The 25935-nt window shown below is 36.7% G+C and overlaps 1 protein-coding gene across 1 annotated transcript in view; it reads left to right on the top strand.

Annotated features, from left to right (window-relative positions):
- Positions 1–24577, top strand: part of LOC114351830 (uncharacterized) — a 32805-nt gene extending 8228 nt beyond the window's left edge. Inside the window, exons 3-4 of the mRNA XM_028303167.1 lie at positions 14664–14799; positions 24452–24577. Coding sequence (XP_028158968.1) covers positions 14664–14762 — 99 coding nt within the window. The 3' untranslated portion in view covers positions 14763–14799; positions 24452–24577. The remainder of the gene's footprint in view (positions 1–14663; positions 14800–24451) is intronic.
- Positions 24578–25935: the final 1358 nt, after the last annotated feature.

Raw genomic sequence — 25935 nt, 5'->3', positions numbered from 1 at the left:
GTGGATAGTTGAGTATACTAAAATGAAAGCTCTTTTTGAATTGATTTGTTTGCTTGGAGGTTGTTAAAATCTATTACTTTGATAATATTCTTGGAGTGCATTTGTTCTTCACCCTAAGCTTATCCAAATGATTTATTATTTTGTGTGAATTAATTTAATAGATATAATAAGTATGATATGTATTTATGTTTTATTTTATTATCTTTATTAGGAAAACATTCAGCTTATAATATGACACAGGTAGTAGTTTAACACGGATACTCATATATCTATGGTGACACCGGTGTTGTGATTTTCGTTCTTTTCATCGTTCATACGTTTAATTTATATATGTTTACGTCGCATTTTAACCCTCGTTTGTGTAGTATCATGGTGCACATACCCCGAAGTTTTTAAATCATTTTTTTGTTCATTTTTATCCCTGTTTTGTGTTATACCGCGGTGCACCTGCCCTGAGGTGCGTTTTATTATTATTTTTGTTAATTTTTATCCTTCGTTTGTGTAGTATCGTGGTGCACATACCCCGAGGTTTTTTAATCATTTTTTGTTCTTTTTTATCCCTGATTTGTGGTGTATCGTGGAGCACCTACCCCGAGGTGCATTAGAAGCGGCGTCACGCTCGCGCGGCGCGTCCGCGGTATCAATGCGATCCATCAGCGTCGTTCGCACGCCATGCCATGTGAAGTGTCTATCGAGAATCATACTTTACGACCATTTTTATATATATAATTATATGTACAAATTGACCGTACAATCTGCATGCTTGGCCATTTGACCGTGTATATTTAATAGCTTCATTTGTGCGCGCAAAAAGATGATAGAGTTTTGAATTTAAAAGTAATTTGGTTTATCTTGATTTCTAAAAATGCAGACAGATATTTTGATATTATAATTTAAACACTTGTCTCTTAAAATGTCATTCGTTTTTAAAAATTCTCAATGAATTGTGTATGTTAGAGGCAAATCATGTTAAAATGTTTGACATTGCTGGTGCTGTGACGTGTGATCTAAATTTAGAGCTGCGCGTGACCAGCACACTTGTTTTAAGGCAATAAAAATTCTGGTTTTGTCATCCATTTTGTTATTCCGCACAAGTGTTCCGCATCCTTATGCATTTTTGCGAACTTAGAATAAACCATGAAATTACGATTTTTGTTAAAAACGCCTTTGTTATCAAAAACACTGCGACTGTGAATTATTTTGAAAATAGTTGTACATTTTGCTAATAATATGGGGAACGGAAGTTTAGATATACTCAACATCAAATAAACCGCACCTTCCGCGACGCGAACTTTAACGATTTTCTTCTGACACAATCATGGTGCCCCAACAATATTGGTGTTATTTGAAAGCCCAATAAATTTCCTTAAAAAAAACACATTTAATTTCTTAATAAATGATTAACATATACCATAAATGTGACTTGAAAAAATACCTCACTTTGGGCCCACCTATGGGATCAATTAGACCAATTTTTATGGTTATAAAACCAAATAATGATCTCACGTGTTCTCTTTAACAGATGGATAGCGATTAATCCCAACTTAACAGTTTTATAGCCATAAAAGTTGGCTTTAGCGTAACTACCTATTTTTTGAAGAAGTGACTCTGGATCCTTCTAAAGACACATTTTTGGGGTAAAAACCTTTTCTTTAATGAAATGAAGGTTAGAAATAGGCTTTTAAATGGTGTCAATATTGGTGGGAAGTGGGGTTGCATACGTTTGAAAATGATTGTCGCGGGAGGTGCGATTTATTTGATGTCGAGTGTATTACAACGAATTTTCCGTAAAGATAATGTCGGCATCAAACGTTCACGGAATATAAAGCATTCCTTAAAGTACGGAATTTCTATTATGTTTAAATCCTTCTGGGTATACCATAATTTAACGCTTTATCTTATATTAATCTACACTATTTCCTTAAATATCTAGGAGATATTATTAATAAATAATGTGAGAAAAGTTTCATCAATTAAAAAACATAAACTTCCTTCTGGCACAGTCTGGTAAAAATAACATCAACATAATCAGCTTTTACAATTAATTCTTATTTAGGGCGTTGTTAAAAATATGGCAAAACTTTAACTTGAAATACAGCCTTACGTTTAAACTAAGAACTGTCATTATAACAAAACTTAACCACTCGTACCATGCATTACAACTCTCCAAGTGGTCTATAGAAATCTTCATCCTATTTCTCAGAAGGTATTGTTACCTGAGCTACCCATAAGGGTCTTTGTCCCATTTTTGTTTTGAAACAAAATCTTTCATAGACACTCATCTTTTAAGATGGACTTTTATGGAGGCAACAACTTTTGAAAATCCTATATTTAATAGAGATAACCTTTTGTAAAACGTCCAGAACTTTCAATAAAAGATTCAGCAGAAAATTTACTGGAAGGAAACAAAGAAATGAAGAGGAAATTGAAAATTATCTGAATATTCAATGGAAAGAATTTGAATGGCTATTTTATATCTGAATAATGAAATATCCCGAAAAGTATAGCCGAGATTCGAGCTTTGCGGAGTAGCTTCGAACTAAATCTTCACGTAAGACTTCATTGCGGGGTGAATTGTATTAGTAGAAGCTCATTTTATATCATAAGGTTGATTTTATGTACTACATAGACGACAGTATTATTTTTGCTACGGAAATCATGCTAAGAGTGGACACTAAGTTATGGTTTATAATAATAAATAAAATATTTATTTTCATAATAAAAAACCAGGTAGGTACAATACAAGGAGTCCTTTGTTATGAGGACTTTGTACTATAGTCTAAGAGTTGAGAGGGCACAGATTTCATGTCAGGAGGAGTACATGAATAAACTTATTTTACATACAAATAAAGTATTATATTTGTCACTACACTTAGGCTGAGTTGCACCACCTTATTTTAACCATAACAATCACCATGGCCGGTGCTTTTTATATGGAACTAGCTGACCCGGCGAACTTTGTTCCGCCTTAATGGCAATAAATAAGCAGACTTTTTTTTTATTTCGAACGGGATAAAAAGTATCCTATGTCCTTTTCCTGGCTCTAAACTACCTCCCTAACAATTTTCAGCTAAATCGGTTCAGCCGTTCTTGAGTTATAAGTGGTGTAACTAACACGACTTTCTTTTATATATAGATTTGACAGATTTTTGACGTTTATCAAAGTTAAAGTAAGATGGTGCAACTGAGCCTTAGGATTTATTAACGTAGATCAGTGTCAACCGTGATAGGTCATAATCACTCTTTTTACTTATGTTACCATTTAAATATGCAAATTGACACATTAGTAAATTAAAATCTGCTATCTCACTGGCCTTGACTTGCCGATTGCTTTTAGAATAATCACCCGCAATTTTTGGAACAACCTACTCTTATTAGTTCGCCCACAGATTATATCACGGCTGGTGGTTATCAAATTATGGAGTTCGTTTTAATGTAAAGTGGTCTTTGTTTTGTGGTAATACAAATATCATTACAGTAGGCTCGTTACTATATGAAACTGTACCTTAAAAAGTTATACCTAGGATGAACACTGGATTAAAATGTCATTTTCATAGTAAATTACAACTAGGGTGTAACTTTTATTAATAAGGGAGTGAGTGTTTATAAATCTATGCTTGTTATTCTTAGTTATCTACCCCAATTTACTTTGATGTATCCATAGAAGAGGTTTTCACAATAAAAGCCTAATTATTTTGGCGAAAAGTTTTATCGATGTAGAGTCGTTCTCAGTTTGTTAAAATGCAAAATGAAACTTCTGAATGTACTTATTTTAGTGTATAAATGAAGTGGCCGCTATGATTACTTTAATATTAAAACACACAGTGAAATATTTTATTATTATGTATTAATCCGTTGACCTTTGCTGTGACGCATGTTAATGACGTTCTTCTTCAATGTGTGGGATTTACCCAATTATTACAGTCAATATTATCACTTCTACCACGATATAGTTAAAGCTATGGTGTCGTATTACTCTATGGGGTTTCCCTAATTTGTGCGAAGACCTCTCCAGAGCATTAATTAAAGATTTGTGTCGATTGCCGACACTTCGCAGGCTGAAATAAGTTTTTGGGTATTAAGATAATAATGAGCAGAAAGGTTCTCGAGTGGCGACCACGGGCTGGAAGACGTAGCGTGGACAGACCTCCTACTAGGTGGACCGACGATCTGGTAAAGGTCGCGGGAAGAGCCTGGATGTGGGCAGCGCAGGGCTGTGCATTGTGGAAAACCTTGGAGGAGGCCTTTGTCCAGCAGTGGACGTCATTTGGCTGAAACGAACGAAGATAATAATCTTATAATGAAAAAATAATTGATGATTTAATCATTCTTACTCATATTATTAAGACGCAAGTCTTCCCAATATCTGTAGGCGATCGTGTGACTAACATTTTGATTCATGCACTAAGGCTCTTGCAAAGAAACATGAGTCAATTTATTGAAAAACTATTTTTGAGACACGATAATCCTTTTCCCAGAGGACTTTTTATCGATCGAAATATTGGGATTTACTTAACGCCTTTATTCCTTGGAAATTATATTCCTTGCGGTATTTGACTTACATAAGAGGTTTCTAACTCGTCAAAGTGAATATTTTCCTTCTTAACTAAACGCTAGTTTCGTAAGACTCGCGCGCCGTGACTATCTGGCATCTACATACTTTGTTCGAAGCAAATTTTACGGGTGTGGGTTTTTCCTCAACTCTATTATACTCACGCATATTATTATAGAGTACTGACCGCTCTCGTGTTGTATTTGAACTGCCAAGAAAGGTAAATTATTAAATTTTGTAAAATACAGTACCTATATTGGGTAGGAAAAGGTGTTTCAATTTCGTTTATGTGATATAGTAGAAAAATTATACATTTAATAGTATTTTATGCTTCAGTTGATATGAGACGATGTAAAGACCTTGAGATTTGATTTGCATGATATGAATAAACACTTAATATACTTAATATATTATATAAAGACGTTCGATTCGTTGTTTTTAGGATATAAGAAAAATTTCTTTATCGTCACAAAACCGTAAGAAGTATTAGGTGGTGGGTACTGGCGTTCTTGATTGTTTATTCAAAATTATTTTCTAAAAAAGCATTAGTCTCACGGGTTAACACATTTCGTGTCGACAAGTTTTTGTGTCTGTGTTTGCAATGATGAATCGANGTACAATATACCGAACTCTCCCCTATATACCTACGAGTAGGTATAGCCGACAGCACATCTGACTGTAAATTTATGTTGCAAACACAACCTATTCCTACTACCTAACTAAGCTAACTAACCTATTTCAACTACATAAAACCCCACAGTGTCAAGCTTGATGTGCTGGCGTCTACAATTCGGGTGTTTCTAACCAATGGCAATCGTGTATGCAAATGAGTTTACCTTGATTCGGTCAATTTCTCTGTTTAACGAGCCTAATGGTTCGTAAAGCCCAAGTATGGGTTTACAACTTAAAGACGGCGGTGTAGGCAGAATGATTTCTCGGATATGGGAACCGCCATTTTCTATGAGCTCAACCGAAATGTTGGATGAATCACTGGCGTGTTTGATATACTGCTTTATAGCTCGTTTTTACTTAGACCAAGCCTTAATAGTTTTACAAGTCTAAAGTCACGAGCCATGACTCTACATACGACTAAAATCTAACTCCTGGATCGCTTGCTAATTGTATTCTTTCCCAGAACAAAAAATATTATAATTAAGGTTGATTGTGAATTTAATTCTGGATATATTCATGTAGAAAATTAATTAATTGAAGTGGCCAACTGACCACTTCGATTTGTTTTTTATGTAAATGCCATGTTAAAACTGAAAAAAAAACTAATTGTTTTTACTGAAGTGAATATCCCATAAATTCACACAGGCATAAAGATGATTTTCATGTGTAAAAAGTAATTAACTTTTTTCTTGTTAACGAGCAATTCACAAAACCTATTTTGCTATAAATATTTTTACACTTAACAAATTCCATTAACACTTCAATAAAACTATAGGCACTAATGATTTAGTATCAATTCCAATCCAATGAACCCTGGAGTGATATGAGCTTTTGCACACCGTTAAAGTTACACTCGATACTCAAGTAATTAATTTTATCGAAGATAAATTCAATTCCACCTTAAAATTGCTGGCAGATTTAATTAAGGAATCGAAGCCTCGTAGATTCAATATTACTTTCGCGCTAATGTCTTTAATAATTAAATATGAACTTGGCTGTGAAAATGAGAATTATTTGATTATATTCACTCATTTGGACGAAATAACAATTTTCTTAAGCTTAGTGCTCAGCTGTGTAGACTTGTAAGGCCAAGAATACATGATGGAATACGAATATGTTGGGATGTGAATACGTTTGTAGTTTCAATGTATCAAAACTGTTATTTTCAAAATCAAAATTCAATCCGTTACACGTTTGAGGTTTTAATCTGAATTCTAAATTAAAACTCTACTTTGTGGAAATAAGTCTATAACGTGTGTGATATTGTTGTTTTTTCGGTCACGTTGATTTTGATACCAACTTTTCCGTATCATTCCATTTTGATTCCTGATTTGGTTAAGATTGTATTCCGATCCCAATCTCTACANAAATTTAAGTACATCAAATATGTGCAGACTGAACTGACCACGCATCCTTGTCATCAATATAGTCTCGAACCTTGTAGTACCCTTTGGACATAAGGGTATTTTTTATATGTATCTTAAATTTGTTTATTGGCAATTCGACAAGGTTGTGTGGTATTTTGTTAAATATGGTAATACTAACTACTAATCAAAATTCAATCCGTTACCACGTTTGAGGTTTTAATCTGAATTTGAGAATTCAGAGTAATCTCTACTTCGTGGAAATGAGTCTATTACGCGTGTGATATTTTTGTTTTTTTTCGGTTACGTTAGTTTTGATACCAATTCCGTATCATTCCATTTTGATTCCTGATTTGGTTAAGATTGTATTTCGATCGCAATCTCNTCTCTACATACCACCGACCTCTTTATGTCTTCATTAATAATTCTATGCAAAGTAACCACAATTCGGGTGTTCGGGACCCTTCTGTCCGTTTCGAGCAATTAATCTGGAGACCGACCGGATCGCAGGTACGTCGGCAGGTAAGCCGTGCGTACGCGCCACCTGTCGCACGAGCTGACCTGGCCCGGACCCGCACCCCTCGGGGGCCCTGCATTCAGGGACCCGCGGGGGGCAGGGCAGGCGCAACCAAACCGGCCAGTCTTGTGCAGCCACCTGTGAGGGAAACACGACTCGTAGTGTATTGATAAAGTGCGTTATTGTGTCGAGACGATCTCAGGTATGTCTTTCTTTTTTTCTGTTTTTAAAGTGCCAGCCAGTGTCTGTCTGTAGTATGGTTTTTAGGACCAAATAAGGTTTTCCTTTGTCTTTTCGAATTCAAAAAGACGCTCGTATAGCGATGAAAACGGTATTTATTCTTTAACGTAATATTCATCATCTTGTAGCATAAGATCATTAAGGTTTCAGGCCATGGATCCATAATGACAATGCCATCTCGTATAAATGCTTAGATATACATTAAGAAGCATTATGGATTCATTATTCGTCCGTTTTTGCACGTGTGATTTCATTCACCTGTCGCTCCCTCCGCTGAGCACCTGTGGCCATTATGTCTTTGTCAAAACCCTCTTTGTGCCACTCCGAGAAAAGCATCCACGCTTTCAAAACCTCTAAAATAAAACTACCAATTTACAACCACGACGATCCATCTCCGGAGACGGGGAACAAAAAGCAGCATTATCATAATTCAGAAATTCTAATTACCACGGTAATTATGTTGTTCAAAGAGCGCACGCGGGAAACGTAATGGCCGCTAGTAATAACAACGTTGCAATAGTGCCGCGTAATGAATGAATCGATTATAATGTGAGGATGAATGAGCCGATCGGTGCTAATGTGCGCAATCGATGAAATTACCCGACTACTGCATTATAGAGACATTCGATTCAGAACGCAATCACGTGCTCTACCGGGAACGGCTCGATCGAGAATACAAAATTTGTTGCACTTTACGGAATTTAAAATATAACAAAACCGTGGATTCGAATTTCAAGTTTGCAGGTGCATTGTTTGCAAGAGATTTGCTACAATTTCTCTGTTTAGTCTGCTGGCGATTTTAACAAATAACACGTGCGGGGTTAATGTATTAAGTTCAGTGTTTTGGGAGTTCAAGTTTTGGAAATAAAACTTGTGTTTTATGTCGATTAGACTAAACATGTTAACGAGAGAATACCTTAGTGTATTCAGATGTAATTTACTTTTTATATCGTTAATGCCAAATGGATTCCCCGAAGAGGGGTCTCGTACAAAAGTTGCTTTGATATTTCCGCACTTAAACTTCTGTCTACTACCAGTGACCTTAATTGCTTTATATTCCCCTTTTTAGTCTTAATAATCTAATCTTTTCATCCTCACCGATCAAATAGGCCATCAATCGTTTTTGCTCCATACAGGGCTTCACAATGCCTTCCTTTAACGCGTTTTAACCGAAATCGAGTGTCGAAGGGACGCTTTGATCTTAGGTTAGGGACGAAGGAGTAATATGGTGTCATGGGTAGCTATCATGACCACAAAGTATTCGTTATAAAAGACTGGTCAGGTACATAATATTTGAAAATTAAGAATAATAATATGGAACTGGCCAGGTGTTTGAATCGTGTTTAGAATATTAACAAAAGTTTGTTCATGCGATTTTGTCTTATAAAGAAAAAATATCACTCATTGGATGAAGCCAACAAAAGCTTGTCTTTTAAAAGGCATCTTCAATATTTTAGTAGGTACATATTATAAAGTATAACGACATGGAGCATTCTTTTTGCAACAAAGAAGACAATATAGAATCTTTGGCATAGGTACATAAAAATTTTCAATAAATAATATGGTCACAATACTTATGAAGTATCGTATCCTATGTCCCACTTGTTACAAAAACTGAGGGTAAGTTAGTTTCGAAGGTGGCTCTACCTTCATCCTTGGAGGACGCGGATATCACAAAGAGCTTACTCAACCGCCCGGCATTGTTTCCCAGACAATGCGATCAGAAATGAATTGTGCGTTTGTAGTGGCGCCAAATAGAGTGATACTAGCTTTTTGTCTGCCGTCACGCTTTCGTGCCCGTCCAATCATATAACAGAGGAAGATAGTTCCTTTTCAACATCGTATTATTTTCGTTCATAACTTCTTTGTTGTTTTGTTGGGGATTCCACGAAACCACAAGCATTTTTGTTTGTCGAGTGCTTAACTTATTGTTTAAATTAAAGATACTTCAGCTTCACAAAATGTGTCCTTTATTTCATTGTCCGGATTCGGGGTTTAGTTTGCTTACAATCTGGTTTTCTTGCTCCAGCTTATATTTACATTTGATTTCATCAATGTCTGTAAAGCATGTATTTATGCACATAAATTACAAATTAAAAGTTGCAAACTTCGTCTCCCATCTTCGTAATTCAAAAGGCTTCGACGAATGCGCATGACTTCATTCCGTTGCGAAACGCGTCAAATTATTTCTTGCGGCAACATATAAAGCGGTGGTAATTTTAAGTGCTTTTAGTTCTAGAACAGGCAGCCCAGAAAGGCAACACGCGGCGGGCTTGTTCGATTGAATAAGCTATTACAGGATTTTCTGCAGCAATTACTATGCCCGTATAAGGTGCGACCGCAGGAGCTTGCGCAGTGTCCGATGTCTCGTTTTATTTGGACGCATTGTTCGAGACAGAGAATGGAGTGTAATTGCCGATATTATTAGCGATAGTCGATTATGCATTCCATGTTGACAAAGAACACATTTTAGAATCAACCGGTTTCTAGTATATTTACTATGCTAACATGTTAATAATGCTGTGTTAATACGATGAGTTGAAATCGATTGTGTCGTCTCTTGCCCAGTTGTTGCTCTTAGACGTTTCGATACAATTCATTGTCGCCGACAATGTCGAATATTCATGGGAAACAACTTTTTATAACAAGAAGCTAGAACAAAATCGACAAGGTTTTATGTTTTGACTTTTGATAGCAAGCTTGATAAAAAGAGTCGAAGTCGATTAAATATAGCCATTTCTTAGCTACGCTCTAAAGTTTCGTACAAAAAGTTAATGTGATTTGAACTCTACATACTCGTAAAATACACAATGTTAAAATCATAAGAACTCTAATTTCAATAGCTTATAAAGCTGATTTTCCAGTAAAGCTTTAGTGATTGGCCATCAAAAATTCCTTTTCAAGTCTATCATAGGGTCAGAAAGTTCGTTAGCAGGACGTCACGCACGCTATCGGGCGACGTTTCGTCCTTCGGCACGCGTGAACGAACTACACAAGCGCGCTTCAATTGGATTCCGTATTAGTATTCATATGTAAACGTTTGAATAAAGTGTTGTACCTAGTCGGAATCGCCTTGTGTGGACGTGATGTGAACGGACGCTAAGTTCGGTAGGGATGACCAGTGCCAAGAATCAAGGCAGTTCAGTTCTTTGAGTTTATAATCCTGACTACTACTCGTATATTATCATAGATGAAGAATTCGACTTTAGAATTGACTTATTCATTATCATCATCATCAACATCATTTCAGCCATAGGACGTCCACTGCTGAACATAGGTCTCCCATCTTAATAATTTCCATGTTGATCGATTGGGTTTGACTTATTTATAGGAAGAATTTTCTTTAAAAATAAAGTTACTGTAGGTACCTACCTATTGGTTAAATTAAGGTTGTATTCAAAGTCTTATGGTCTGAAATATGAAACACAATCGATATTTCGATCGGATCAGCCCTACGCTAACTGAATCATAGCTCCGCAATGGCGAACTAAACTAAATTCAAGTTTTTGGGAACGGCACGAGTGACGCGCATACTTAATGATGTGCATTTGATTCTTTATAATCCAATTCAATTTTGATCTTGTGTTTTATTTTTAGAATATAACAAATAAAAGACTTGTTAAACAAATCGGCAAACTCAGATAGAATCATTGTTGCTTTTGTCAAAGTGCTTTGATAGCTTTTTAAGCTCTATCAACTGATTGGTTTCCTATCTTTTTATGTACAATGTCCTTTCAACGTTATCCCTTTCATTTCTGTAAAAAGCTTCGATTCGATTCCGAACTTTCTGATATTAATAAAATAAGTAATAAAGTGGCTTCAATATTGTATTTTCCGTTCAACGTTCAATTTAAAGTTGCAGAGCTTTGAAGTGGTGGAGCTGAAAAGTTACTGAATCGTGATTGGATACTTGTTTCGAACAGTTGGTCATTAAAAGTTTGTAATAAAAAACACAAAATTAGAAAAAAAGTCTCGTTACGATTGTATTCACAAGTACTTCAGTTAAAATGCCTTTTATTGGGGAAGATAGTAGAAATGTTTTTGCTTGACAACAAGAAGAACTTCTAAGTTCAAGTTCTTGCCCTAAGGGCAGGCCTGGCTCACTCCGCGCGGTACATCCGATAATTACCTACAGCGAAGCGCCCCGCCGGCGGGTATTATATCAGTCGAGTGTCACGCGCGGGCCCGTCAGGACGCTGGCGTGCGTTGTAGTATGTACCTAATTCTATGATCGAAGTATTATTTAAAAATGGACATAAAGAGAAATAAATATTGTGCGGGGTTCGGGTGTTTAAATTTGAAAAGAAATTGCTATTTTTTTCGCTTCCCAAAGATGCTGAAAGGTATGTTGGTCATGTAGGTAATCAATAATTCCTAGGATAGTATAGGAACCTAACCTACCATGACTACTGCTCAGAATGCGTTCGTTCGTTTCAGCCAAACGACGTCCACTGCTGGACAAAGGCCTCTCCCAAGGTTTTCCATAATGAATGCGTACTTACCTACATACGTACCTCATTACATATAAGTAGATTAATAAATTTTTCACTAGACAGCAACCCTAACAACGTAAGAAGAGTTCAGAGGCACGCGATAGAAAGAGACAAAACTCGTAGGTGAATAAAATTGTAGGTACGTAGTGCTGTGCGAGCTGAATTCCACTGTATCGCGTCGTAGCAAGACTCGCATTTATTTAAATCGTCTTGCGGAGTAATCCTTCTGTACCTGTACTATTACTTATTCTGTGCTAAGGGCTAGGATTCCAGTCATGCGCGCGCGCCATTTGTATGTTCGCTGCGAACAGGCAACGTTCGCTGGCGCCGTGGAAATTCCTACCCAATACTGGGAATAGCCTATTAGGTTTGTATGGGCACTTGGGCAGTGTGTATGTATAGTGACGTCATAAGGCAGCAGGAATTCGAAGTGACATGACCATGTCGTTGAGCTCGAACTTGACTACTTATGTGGCCATTGTATGGTAAAGTTGACCGCAAAATGTGTGTTCTAATTGATTAGATTTTAAAATACATAACTTCAAGTGGTAGGTAAAGTAACTTCACCAAGTACCTATTATTAGTACGAAACACTAATACCTATTTGACTCTGTCATTCTTTCATTAGTTAATTATTTGAGATATCTGATTTATTCGCAATTACAAGGCGACGCTTTGTAAACATGGCGGTTGATATGAGAACAATAGTTACTCTATTCCTGCTAGTTTAGTCTAGCGCGTGATTAACGATATTGATAACGATTGGTGAACTGATAAATTAAAAAGCAATTCTGTAGTACCTAATTGATTGTAAATATCTATGTATAGTGCTGATTTTTTTCTAATTACAAAACAAGACAGGTTTTTGACCGCAATCACACCTGATGTTAAGTGACAAACAAAATATACCTACATTTTGGTGACAAAGAAAAACAAATGCAAAACAAATATCTAGCATTACAATGACGGTTCACTTGAGGCAGAAATAGACGTTACGAATTGTGTTTAAACTAGCCGGGTCTTAACGAACTGAGCAAATATAACATAGAGTGTCTAAGCAGGAGTGTTGGCAAGGCCGCGCTTGGTCGTTGGCTTCTACTACATGGGGGGTTTACACCTGCCGAGATACGGAAACTGTTTACAATGTCACGTTTTGGCTACGTTTATTTAAAGGCAGTGAAATAATCATAAGTAATTTATTTATTTAAGACGCAAAACAGATTACAATTGAGATTTCACAAACTGTGTGGCACTTAAAGGCTAAATTGTATTGTAATCTAATTCTATCCGTTACAACATAAGTACAAATATCTCTTGCATCCTCTTCGTTGCAAGTAAATACATATGACAACAAAACCTCAAAATATCAGTTATCATTTAGTTAGCGGATTCTAACGATTAGGCTCTACCAAACCTTACGGCGTAATATCATCATAGCTTGGATAGAAAATGTTTCTTTTTACAGCACAGGTATAGGTGTGCTCGATAATATCGCTGAAGTGCCGTAAAAACTAATATTCATGACTTGACTGAAAGATTAAGATTCATGACTTAACTAAAAAAAAAATTGTAAAGAAAACAAAATACATGTGTAAGTAGGTACACAAACCTAAGTAATTTCGACATAAAAAACAGCTCAGTCATGGTCAAAATGGGGAAACAACAAGCACACGTTTAACCATCTTGAATATTCTCCTGAGACACCCAAGGTCATTGTAGTTTAACGCCTCGTCTCGTGTAAACCGGCCTTACCAATCGTAGGCTTTTACTATTTCGGTCGCGTCACGACATGCCGGTGTCACTAACTAATTTTACTATTTGGCTGAGTTGCACCGCTTAACTTTGACCGTAACTATAACGATAACTGGTGCTTTTTGTATGGAGTTTGACAGATTTTTGACGTTCGTCAAAGTTAAAGTTAGATGGTGCAACCCAGCCTCAGTGGAAAGAGTTTGTGGCGAGTCAAGGCTTTGTATTTGAGGTGACAACTCGCTTTTTGTGGCCTAATACGCCTAATAGCCCAATGATTTCCGAATCGATTTGGTTTTGCGTCATTGTGTCATTTATGGATTTTGTAGATGGCCGTTCACCGTCGACCTTGTTTATTGAGGAAAATAAATATTGGGTATTCGTTTAAAATTGAAATGTAAAGCAAGGTTTGAGAAAATGAATAAGACTTGAATTCTAAGTGAGCCTAACGAAGTAAGTAATCAAACTAATTGTATAACCATTCAATTGTCTGCATAATAACAAGCGTAGATCAAAGTGTGTACCCACGAAAGATTGAAATCACTAGGAAAATTAACAGACAACCTCCACTTTGTAGGGCGCTATTTCCTCTATGAACGTCTTTTTGTCATGGTCATGCGTTTACCTCGGCTATTTAATATAGACACCTCAAGCCAAGGTGTCTTGCTTGAGTTTCGCGGAGTTTCTTAGCAGAGCGGGGGGCGCGGCAGGTCTGGCGGGCTGGTCATTGTTTACCCAACAGTGTATTAACCTAACCAAACAGTTCCGCGAACTGACGAATATCTTTACACAACTCATTCGCAGTCGAGTGACCACACCGACTGTGGCCGGTGTCAGTGTAGAAACTCTTTTCGCGGTAAAACATGACGTTTTGTCTTTTTTTGTGTTATTTTTTCTTAAATGGCCAATTTTTCTGTTTATGTAAATAGTTTCTAACCTAAAAGAAGTTACAGAGGCCAGTTGTTTTTATGATAAACGCAGTTTAAGTCAAATCATATCAGGTTCAAAAGATAGAACAATAAACTGAAAAAAAAATACAGAGCATAAATTAATATGGACTTACCGTCACTTTTCAGGGACGCCAGCCTTCGCTCGACGGGGATGGAGGAGTGACACTTCTTCCCATGGGACCTGTCAACAGGGAGGAGGACAAGTCAAACTTCACTGGCGGCTGAAGTGACGTCCATCAACATGGCGAAAGATAATTCAATTGTAAGTGTTGAGCTTATGGAAGATATTGTCTAAGGTTTATAGAAACTTCTTGTAAATGTTGCAATTAACTAAGGCTGAGTGTGTTGAGCTTATGGAAGTTATTTTATGCGGTTTATAAAAATCTCTAGTAAATGTTGTATTGAAGGCTGAGTTTCACCAACTTACTTTAACCGTAACTATAACAATAACCGGTGTTTTTATAGAATTTAACAGAATCTGGACGTTTGTTAAAGTAATTTGGTGCAAAAAACTTTACATTTTATAGACTTAGCAAGAATTTATGTTTAAAATGTGAATGCGTTAGTTTTATGTTTGTAACTGTTTACGTTATTAAACTCTTTTAGATTGCATTTACAAAGGTATTTTATGTGCAGTCAATATTAGCAATGTGCTATTGGCAGTTTCCCAAGTTTTGTTACATTATTTATTCTGTGGTTAACGTTAATGCAATGATGATTCACGCATGCATTTACCTAGCTAATATAAAATGCATTTATATTCTTAACCCACGTCAGACATTCATAATTCATTGACGTTGTGTATAATATTTGCTTTAAACTATTTATATCCGTGCCATGCTAGTTAATTATGTTATGTTGTAAATAATATGTATTTCGATACTAACTACAATAATGTAATACATTTGTCCAAGAATAACAGAAAAAATGAAATCTTAGCTTGAGAGAACGTACATCAAATTAAGAAAATCAAAAACAGAAGAGAAGAAGATTATTCAAGAACTGAAGAATAGCGGTAGATTGGTTAATTATCTTTGGTTATCTAGCTGTATGAGTATTGTAGACATCATAAAGCTAGGTTACCGGAGTTAAGTGCCATCTACGACGACCGATGCTGATAACTCAACGAGAACTAAAGAGCAGAAGAACATAGAAGAATCGCAGAAGATCGTTTGATTGACGCTTAAAAATATAATTGTTTGACCATCTGTATACGATAGTACTATCGGCCAGGATCACCATTTGATGAGAGCGAGAGAAAAACGGAAACGGGTAGCTGGAAGTGTTTCCGATAGTACGTCACAATGTCATGATATTATGTTAGTTGTAATAGTACCTATTTTGCAATAGAAATGTATAGTCTGAGGTGGAATTTTGTAAAGCAATCGTAATCCTTTGACAGTAATAAAATATAACGTACGATAAAATCCGTTAAACAAAGCGTTTGACAGAATAATCGTACGTTATGAACTGTCAAATGATAACGATTGCTTTACACAATTCCACCTCCTGATGATGTGCTGCTGACTGTGTGTATATCAATTGAAAGCGATTGCAATAAATGCTTAGTTGCACAATTAGGAAGTCGGCTAGATTGATTTGATTTCAGGTAAGCTCAAATCAAGCAAACTAGGACTAGAGTATACGCCTCAGGCTTGGACTTGCGACTTGCAAGCAACAAGCAGTATTTAATGCTATAGGATAATAAGCACGGTTTTTATCAAATGCTTTGAAATTTATCATTTTTATACGACATTTTTAATCTAAATATACAAAAGGAGAAACTGACTGACTGACATATCAACGCACAGCCTAAACGGCTAAACGAAGGCACTTGAAATTTGAAAGGGACGTAGCTTAGGTACCTTAGAGGTGCACTAATAAAGGAATTCCCGAAATTCCCACGGGAACGGGAATTAGCGGGAAAATCCTTTTGTATGATAAATCTAAACCGCTTAAGTTAGACGCTTGAAATTTGTACCTTAGTAAACTTAAAGCTTAATTACAACAGAATATTGCAAAATTCCCACGGGAACGGGAGTTAGCGGGAAAAAATATTTGTATGAAAAAATCTAAACCGCGCGTAAGATAGATGAAGGGGGTAAAACGGGATCCACGCGTACGAAGTCGCGGGCGGCCGCTAGTATTACTATGATGATAAGACTTGGTAATACATTGAATAGCTAACCGATTGTGAGAAAGCGATATCTACTAGTAATACAGATGATGATAGAGTAAGGATTTTTATTAGGTCTATTGTTATTTTGTTTAGGTACATTTTACGATTATATTTATTTTTCTATTTTATTATTTCTTGTCTATTAGCATAGGCACAGACCATCGATTTTTAGTTGGCCGATAGTTGGATCGGGCTGTGTTAATCAGTATGGAGGTGTATGAAAGTGCGCACATTACACCGATTTGCTATCGGTCGATTCTTCATACAAATTAAAATCGGGCCTAACTATTGGCCAACTAAAAGTCGGTGGTCTGTGCCTAGGTTTATTGTATTGCAAACGTCATTCTGTGATTAACCTAATTTGTAACGTGGCTAATCCTCATGTTAACAGCAAGATTTAAACGAGATGAAAGTGGTAAATGCGTTTCTATTAACATACAGAGGTGGAATTGTGTAAAACAATCGTAATCATTTGACAGTTCATAACGTACGATAAAGTCAGTTAAACAAAGCGTTTGACAGAATAATCGTACGTTATGAACTGTCAAATGATAACGATTGCTTTACACGATTCCACCTCTGATTTTATGCAACTGTTTTTCGATTCAACACTGTTTAACTTTTACCTAAACTTTATTTATTCTTGCCAAGTTTATGAATATTCACCGAAGTATATTTTGAAAGAAACTCTATTGTTGGCAATATTGTCAAAATTGTTCGCTCAATCAACCCGAGAGTTCATTGTGCTATTTAGTACTCTACCTTCATTCAGATATTGACGTTAGGAACTAATTAATTATTAAGTTACTAATTTTAATTTTTATGTTCATTGCATGTTCATTGTAAGTTAATTGTAAACACTATGAATTATATTAATGTACAATTAATTATTACAATTACACAAGACATAATTTCTTACTAGCCGTCAATTTACTTAATTAAAATTAATATAATTAAGGCATAAGACGTTATTAATATACATAATATTAGAATATTAATAACACTCTTTGAAACGAGTGTGTCGAGTAATAAAAAAAAGAGACAAATAGTTTTGTAACAAAGACAAACATATTTTTCCAGTTAAAATAAGACAAACTTCATGCACACAAATTCTGCGAACAGTAACTCAATATCTCCCCGAACTTATGTTTGCGGGGCATATGAGTTGTAATATGATTAATGGAGTCCAGCTCTTGGCTCTAATTTGGTTTGCTCTCGCTCGAGTCTTGAACGCTTGCAGTTCTGTAGAGCGAGGGTGGAAGTTAAAATGTCACACTTTATTAACTGTACCTACCTACACCAATATTGCGACTGTGGAAGTTGAAATGTCACATACTTTATTAACTGTACGCACCTACACCAATATTTAGAAAGTTGGAAGAAGTGGAAAGTTCATGACTTGTTCAATTTTTCATTATTGATGATGTGAAAGAAAAATTGGTATTACAGATATGATATAATAGATAGATTTGAATCATTATGATTACGCTGATCTATTTGACGTTTATTATATACTAGCTTTCCGCCCGCGGCTTCGCCCGCGTGGAATTTTGTCTGTCACAGAAAAACAATATCGCGCGCGTATTTTCTCACCGTTTAGACCTACCCTGGACTACGACAAACATTTTAAAACCAAAATCAGCTCAATCGGCCCAGCCGTTCTCGAGTTTTAATCAGACTAACGAACATCAATTCATTTTTATTTATATAGATAACATTAAAGCTTTCCATATCTGTTAAAATAAAGAAACACAGGCCTCAACACAGCCGAAACGTCAAACTGTGAGTACTAATGTAACTCATATAAAATGTCAAGCGAGACCCGTGTTTCTCTATTATATTTGAAGTCTGTACTGTAGAGGTAGTAGGTAGCCTAAGTAAGTAGATAAGGCTACGTCCGTTCTCGCTCTTCATTTGATTCGTTAGTTTTACCTTGCCTAATGCATTTTGAAATATTTTTTACTTTTAAGTGTCAATAAAACTACATTTCTTTTTATTTTTCTAAGGTACTTTCTTTGATACATATTTCACCCACTTCCCAGTTTTCTATTGAGCTGAAATTTTGTAACAATGCAATATTATGATGGGACTGATCTGTTGATGGAGCTGGAAGACGGCCATAGGAACACCGCGATAAAACAATAGAGCCCCACCGAGTTTGGGCTCTCTTAATTTGTATTGATGTGTACCTACTTTAATCCTTTACAGTTTTTAGAGCAAGAATAAAAGCTTTTCATAAATTTAAATTTTAAAAACTGGCAGAGCCAAATAGTCTCTGAACATAATCGTCAAAAAATAAACAGCTTCACAGTCCATTAGCGACTTATTTCCCAGAACTTCCCTAAAACGGGAGTTAATGGATAAGCCAAGTCGCGGATTGACACCGACCAATTTTGTCGACTTGCGACGACATAAACTTTTGCCCATTAAATGTTTTGGACGCCCACTTTCTCGTTAGGGTGCGTTTACATTGACGCGAAATGAGCGCAGCGGAGCGGGCTTTTTGATTACAGGAGAGGAGGAGAACTCAGGTCAGGATAACGCAAGTTTCGATAATGGACTACATAGAAATGGTAATCCCCGTCGATCACCAATCTAATAAGGCACACAAGCAACAAACATGTATTTTGAAACATCTGAAACATCAGGTTTCTTTTTTTTAAACAAACAACTTGCAAAAATCGAACCGCCTAATAAGGCGGGACTCGAACCCACGACCTTCCGTTTGCCGGGCGACTGCTCTTCCAGTAAGCAAGCGGAAGGTCGTGGGTTCTAGTTCCGCCTTAGGCAGTTCGATTTTTTTAAGTTGTTTCTTTAAAATTTTGTTTGAGAAGCGACTCTATTCGCTAAGAAATTTAAATAACGATCAGGTCTCTTCTTTTTAAAAAGATTTCTAGTATGTAATTCCAGTTAATCCTTTGAACCAATTAAATATAAGCTTGTTATAAATATTTACTATGCTTGTGCTAAGAATGGGTTTACCTTCGAGTGGCATGTGAAACTTATGAAAACACCACTGCGCTTCACCCAGCTTCGACACAATGGAATCATACCCTTAAAATCGGACAGTCCCGGGATTTGCCGGGATCGTTCTGAATAATTGATGTCGATTTGGTCGAATTCATCACTTATTCACTTAACTTAAAATATGTTTTATGATCATTACGGAAAATAGTAGGTATGTGATAATAATACATTGTATTTTGGATAATATCTTCAACAGCTAATAAATCTATTAGCTGTTGAAGATATTATTTCTTCATGGTCCTTTTTCATGGAAATCTATTCGTTCTACGATGCTTCAGCCATATTGTGTGGACGCCTTGGTGTTTAAAATAGAGAAATAACTCGATAGACAGACAAACAGGCACAAACAGACAGGCTATCTTATTTAGTCTGTTTTCATTATTGTATTTAGACAGAACGGTCTGATCCTAACACAAGATGGCAAAACTTAAAAGGATTAGCTCCAAAACTTTGTTATGTGACTTGTTTGTATGAATAAAATATTTTGTATTTTTTGTATTTAAAAAAGTATGTTTTTTGTTTAGCAAGTAATAATATTTTATGTATTACTAGCTTTCCGCCCGCGGCTTCGCCCGCGGAATTTTGTCTGTCACAGAAAAACTTTATCGCGCGCGTCCCTGTTTCAAAAACCGGGATAAAAACTATCCTATGTTCTTTCCCGGGACTCAAACTATCTCTATGCCAAATTTCATCAAAATCGGTTGCGAGGTTTAAGCGGGAAAGCGTAACAGACAGACAGACAGACAGAGTTACTTTCGCATTTATAATATTATATAGTTGGGATGTATAATCAAAGAACCACTTTAATTATTCCAGTGAACCTATCAGCGCTGGACGCAGACCGCTACCAATCGATCAACATGGAAAGCATTGGGGGAGGATCAGCAGTGGACGTCTTATGGCTAAAATGATGATGATGAGTTGCACAATCTTATTTTAACTTTGACAAACGTCAAAAATCTGTCAAACTTCATCTAAAAAGCGCTGGTTATTGTTACTGTTACGGTTAAAATAAGGCAATCCAGCCATAATGTTTTGGCAACATGGAAGCAACAGACAAGTGAAAAACCCCATTAAAATGCTAATATTGGTAAATGAAGACATTTGTATGGAAATTAAAGGGTTTAATAAATGTACCTGGTCTTCTTCAGAGCCCTTTTCTTGGCTGGTTAATGCAAGACTATCGTGTAAAAATACATTCATTTTTCAAAATAAGGTTCTCAAGATTATGGATGGTATGACTGGATTAATGTTAGAGGACGGATGTATTGTGTAAGTACGTACTTGCCTATCTTCATGATAGTAAATAATACAAAATGACGTTGAATATAGCAGATTTATTCATTAAAATATTTGGATGCGCCAATTTAAAGCTGCATCTAAACTAAAATTACAGAATTTTGAAATTGTACATAATTATAACCTTTATGAATCTCAAAGCCTTTCCTACGTAATCTTTATTAACGTTTTTGATTTGATAAAGCTACAATCATCCACTGATTTATTGATAAAATGGGGACGTAACGAATTAAATCCTCAAAGACTTAGACTTAGGTCTCACCTCTAGACAGGCCGATTATTTATTGTCTCTGCCTTTTACAGACGAAATGAAAAGCATGAAATACGATTACTAACTTAGCCCACCGTGGCCAAGTAATAAGAGTTTCCCCATGAACTGGAGCACCAACTTTAATATTAGCCAGCGGTCGCGATTTGCGATTCAAAGCCGGCACCTGTGGAGTGCCGATTAAAATATTGAAATGGGCTCCGAGAACCCGCCTAGTTAGTAGTTACGTGCTCCTATTTGCAAGAAATTGCTGCGGGAACAATGTTTTCTGATTGAAAAGTAAGATTTTCTAAGTTCATAAGCAGACGTAATTATAGCTGTTCATCATCATCATCATCATCTCAGCCATAGGACGTCCAATGCTGAACATAGGCCTCCCCCAATGCTTTCCACGTTGCCCTGTTGGTAGCGGCCTGTGTCCAGCGCCTTCCTGCTACCTTTATGATGTCGTCGGTCCTACTTGTAGGTGGTCGTCCCACGCTGCGTTTTCCGGTACGCGGTCTCCACTCCAGAACTTTGCTGCCCCATCGGCCGTCAGTTTTCCGTACTATGTGCCCTTCCCATTGCCACTTCAGCTTGCTAATCCGTCGGGCTATGTCAGCGACTCTAGTTCGTTTGCGAATCTCCTAATTTCTAATTCGATCTCGTAAAGAAACACCGAGCATTATAGCTGTTATGACAGTTTAATTAAAAGGTTTATTAACATCGTGGGACATTTTATGACACTCTTGAATTTTAGGACTCCTGTTGAAAAATATACGCTGGGGTATTAGAATTTTAAGTTTAAGGTCTATACGACACAACTCCTAAACTTTTTACAAACTTGCTTGCTAAAACTGTCGAAATTCTTATACTTACTTTTAACTTTGATATGAACTAACTAGGATGTATGAGTTCAAACATTAATCAGCACCAAGCACCTGTAGAGTGGTGATTATAATATTCAAATGTGCTCCTGGAAAGACGCCCAGTTACGCGCGCACACTGGCGATGATGTTTCCTCATAGATATTAATATTTAACTCTTACGTTGTTAATGGCTACGTGGATATAATATTCATGCGGGAATTGGTGTCTATTGGTAAGTACGGACAGTAAGTTTTGGTACTCACATGATTTTGTAAGATATTAAGCTTTCGAGTTCCATTTTTACAATTAAAATAAGTAGTCAGTCAGCTTGTGACCATGGTTGTAGCAATAAAGCCTATACGAGTACTCCAACATATTACCTGAATGTCGCGCTGAGACCTATAATGACATGATTCAAAAGAAAATGTCCTATCATCAGGGATGAAAATGATCGTACAGGATAATTTCATCATTAATGTAGCTTTTTTTAGACAAACTACATTTGCGTGGTGTCAATGCGTTAAAAATATGTATTCAGCCCAAGCGTCTTTTTATTCTACCTGTCATCTTCGAAAACTTATTACTTCATGGTAGTTAATAAGTATGGCGGAAAATATTTATGTAGCGCGCTCCAGATTCCGCGTGACAAGATGGGTCCATTAGCAAATTGGTGCTTATTTATTACAAATTCCTTGAATGGCGCCCGTTTCATACGAATAAGTGTCGTGGAGGTATCGAACGAATAAATCAAACGAGACTTGTGAAACTTGTCCTGATACCTACTTGGGAATGATTTAGTAGTTTACTAGTGAAGTTTTTTTGTAGAACGAGAATAAATAATGTAAGTATTATGGCACGTTTATGGGCTTTAATTAAAATATGCAAATGTAATTGTTATTCACTGAAATTAATTGAATAGTCACACCTGGTTTTGAAATGAATAGGCAGAGCCTTTGGCTATGGCGACTGACTTAAATAAATTAGGGCAAACATTTTTCCTTGTGTGGTACCTACTTGAACTCAACATGTGGTATGCTACTTTATTGTAACTGTTTATCACAAATTGAGCAAATCTTAGTATAGTTTCGAGCTATGCCTCGAATTTAAATTAGCAAAATGTGTTTCATAGATATAAACTTTTAAATGTCGTTACTTATCTATAAATACACAATTTGCAATGTTAAGCATCGATTTTTGATATTTAGCCACTAAAGCGCTGAAAATGTAAAGTAAAAATTAAGCACGTTAGCAATGCATCCTCAAGTATGTGGCATACAAACGAACGCGCCGCTTCCGCCCTGTGTACACGACAAACACCGCAACTGTTGGCTCGTGACAACACTTTTCACTTTGCGCAAAAACGATCCTCTGTTCATACTTTGCGTTTTACTTGGCGAGAAATAAATAAATAAAGGACAGTCCAGCCTCTTACGTGTCAATTTGACGGAAGGAATAATAGGTACGAGTACTTAAGGACTCTACACACCAAGTCTGCTGACAGCCCCGGCAGTTTGACTTGGCATGTCGACTGCATATGTAGACTGCATTAAATGAGATACACTATTAAAGGAACTTTATTTTTAGGTAGTGGTAGGTAAGTTTTTAATGTGATAAGTAGTTAGGTAGAGTCGATTTTATGTTTAAAAAAAAATTGACAGTGAAACAGGGAATGAAATCCTAAAGCGAATCTACTTTGAAATGAATTCATCGCTTTAATGTACCCATGTAATTCAAATATTTATATTACTAGGTGTACCGACGATCTGGTGAAGATTGCGGGAGGTGCCTGGATGCTGGCGGCGCAGGACCGATCTTTGTGGAAATTCTTGGAGGAGGCCTTTGTCCAGCAGTGGACGTCATTCGGCTGAAACGAACTAACATCATTATAGTTCAGAGTTATTAGGTTTCCACTTCAAAAGGACGATACTCTAATTTACAAGAGGTAAATGAATAATTTGGTATACACTTCCCACGCTGATCAGACGTGTTAGGGAGGCCTGATGTTCGCATATTTCTCCCTTATTCGCCTCTTTTGATAACCAAAAAGGCTTATTCTATTCTACTCTATTGGAACCACATGGCTATTTCTCTATATCTATTTTACAAATCAAATAGTTTCTTCAGTACATAGGCCCTTTCCAGGGAGATTATACAGGTCCCAAATATAGCTTGCCTTACCACCACTTCGGGAGAACATACGGGCTGGTGCTAAAAAGAAGTGATGGAAGAAACTCAGTCACGTTTGTTAGCCTCTTTTCAATTTCTATTTTACAAATCCTTGTTTCTTTTGCAGCGCGCGTGGCGATAGTCTGGGCATCCCGGCGGGCTGGCTGTGCTACTTAGCGCCGGAGCTGGTGCGGGCGCTTCGCCCCCACGCGTCGCTCCACCTGCCTTTCTCTAAAGCCACCGACGTTTATGCGTTTGGGTAAGTCATCATCCCCTAATGATGGCCCTTGGGCCCCTGCCCAAGACAAGAGGCACTTTTTAATGCTCCGAAAATCCATACAACTAATAACTCCATACAAAAAAACGCCGGAGTGAAGTACTTTCGAAATTACAACTGTCACAATTTGCAACATGTCTGGAGAGCCAGGTTATTTGGTCTCCACTGCAGCACGACTTAATTTACTAAAGGCAATGAGGATTTGGCTTACACTTCCCACGTTTCTACGCAACGTTCTACCGACCACAACTAAAGTCCGGTCGCTGAGCAGATAGAATTTCTTCAAAAGTTTGGATGTCATTGGACGAAATTCTATGTGCTCGGCGCCGGTCGCCGGTGGTTGGCGACAAGCTTTAGTAACATGTTTTTCAACACAAATAGAGTGTGGTGTTCACGCGACATGCCACCAGTGGCGGCCACTCGATACACCTTCCTTTCGATACTTAACAAAGGACATGACAAGCAAGTTCAAACTTAATTGTTTTTTTTACAACATACAGGACTTTGAACTTTTTCTATTTTACATTTGTTATGGGTGTAAATACTTCTGAATCAGCTAGGCCTAGTATTTATCTAATAATTAGCTTTCCGCCCGCGGCTTCGCCCGCGTGGAATTTTGTCTGTCACAGAAAAACTTTATCGCGCGCGTCCCTGTTTCAAAAACCGGGATAAAAACTATCCTATGTTCTTTCCCTGGACTCAAATTATCTCTATGCCAAATTTCATCAAAATCGGTTGCGAGGTTTAAGCGGGAAAGCGTAACAGACAGACAGACAGACAGAGTTACTTTCGCATTTATAATATTAGTTGGGATGTAGCTAAATAAGTACTAAGAATGATTACTCTAAGTACGTATATTCACGTTTTGTTAAACTTAAGGCAATGAATCTTCCTTAAGTTTTGTTGCTGTCAATCACTTGTTAGGCGTTTATCGACGCCTTGAGAAAGTTCGCTTTTCAACTTTTCAGTACAATTTGCACTTTACATTTTGATCACTTTGCCATTTGTTTTTTAAATAAGGAAAACAAAGCATGAAAATTTAATGGGAAGTAAAAAGATAATTGAAAACACACGTGCCTGACTGAATCTGTTTAAAAATTTACTCTTTCACTTTTTATTTTAATAACAGCTCACGCCTGAATAAATGTGACTGCAATTTCTTAGTTACGTGATTACGCTCATTTTTTACATGAAGGTTCTTAAAGAAAGAAAGTCTTCTGATAAATGTACGCACAATAAGTACCTACGTATTACATCGACACTGAGAAAGTAATTTTATCGGCACGGTTGTCAAAGTGAGTTTGATATGGCAGACTAAACGACATCAAAAGACA

Source organism: Ostrinia furnacalis, unplaced genomic scaffold (genome assembly GCF_004193835.3).
Source record: "Ostrinia furnacalis isolate ACB-3 unplaced genomic scaffold, ASM419383v2 OfSCF1207, whole genome shotgun sequence".
In the NCBI taxonomy this organism is placed as follows: domain Eukaryota; kingdom Metazoa; phylum Arthropoda; class Insecta; order Lepidoptera; family Crambidae; genus Ostrinia; species Ostrinia furnacalis.
This window is presented reverse-complemented; position numbering and strand designations above follow the sequence as displayed.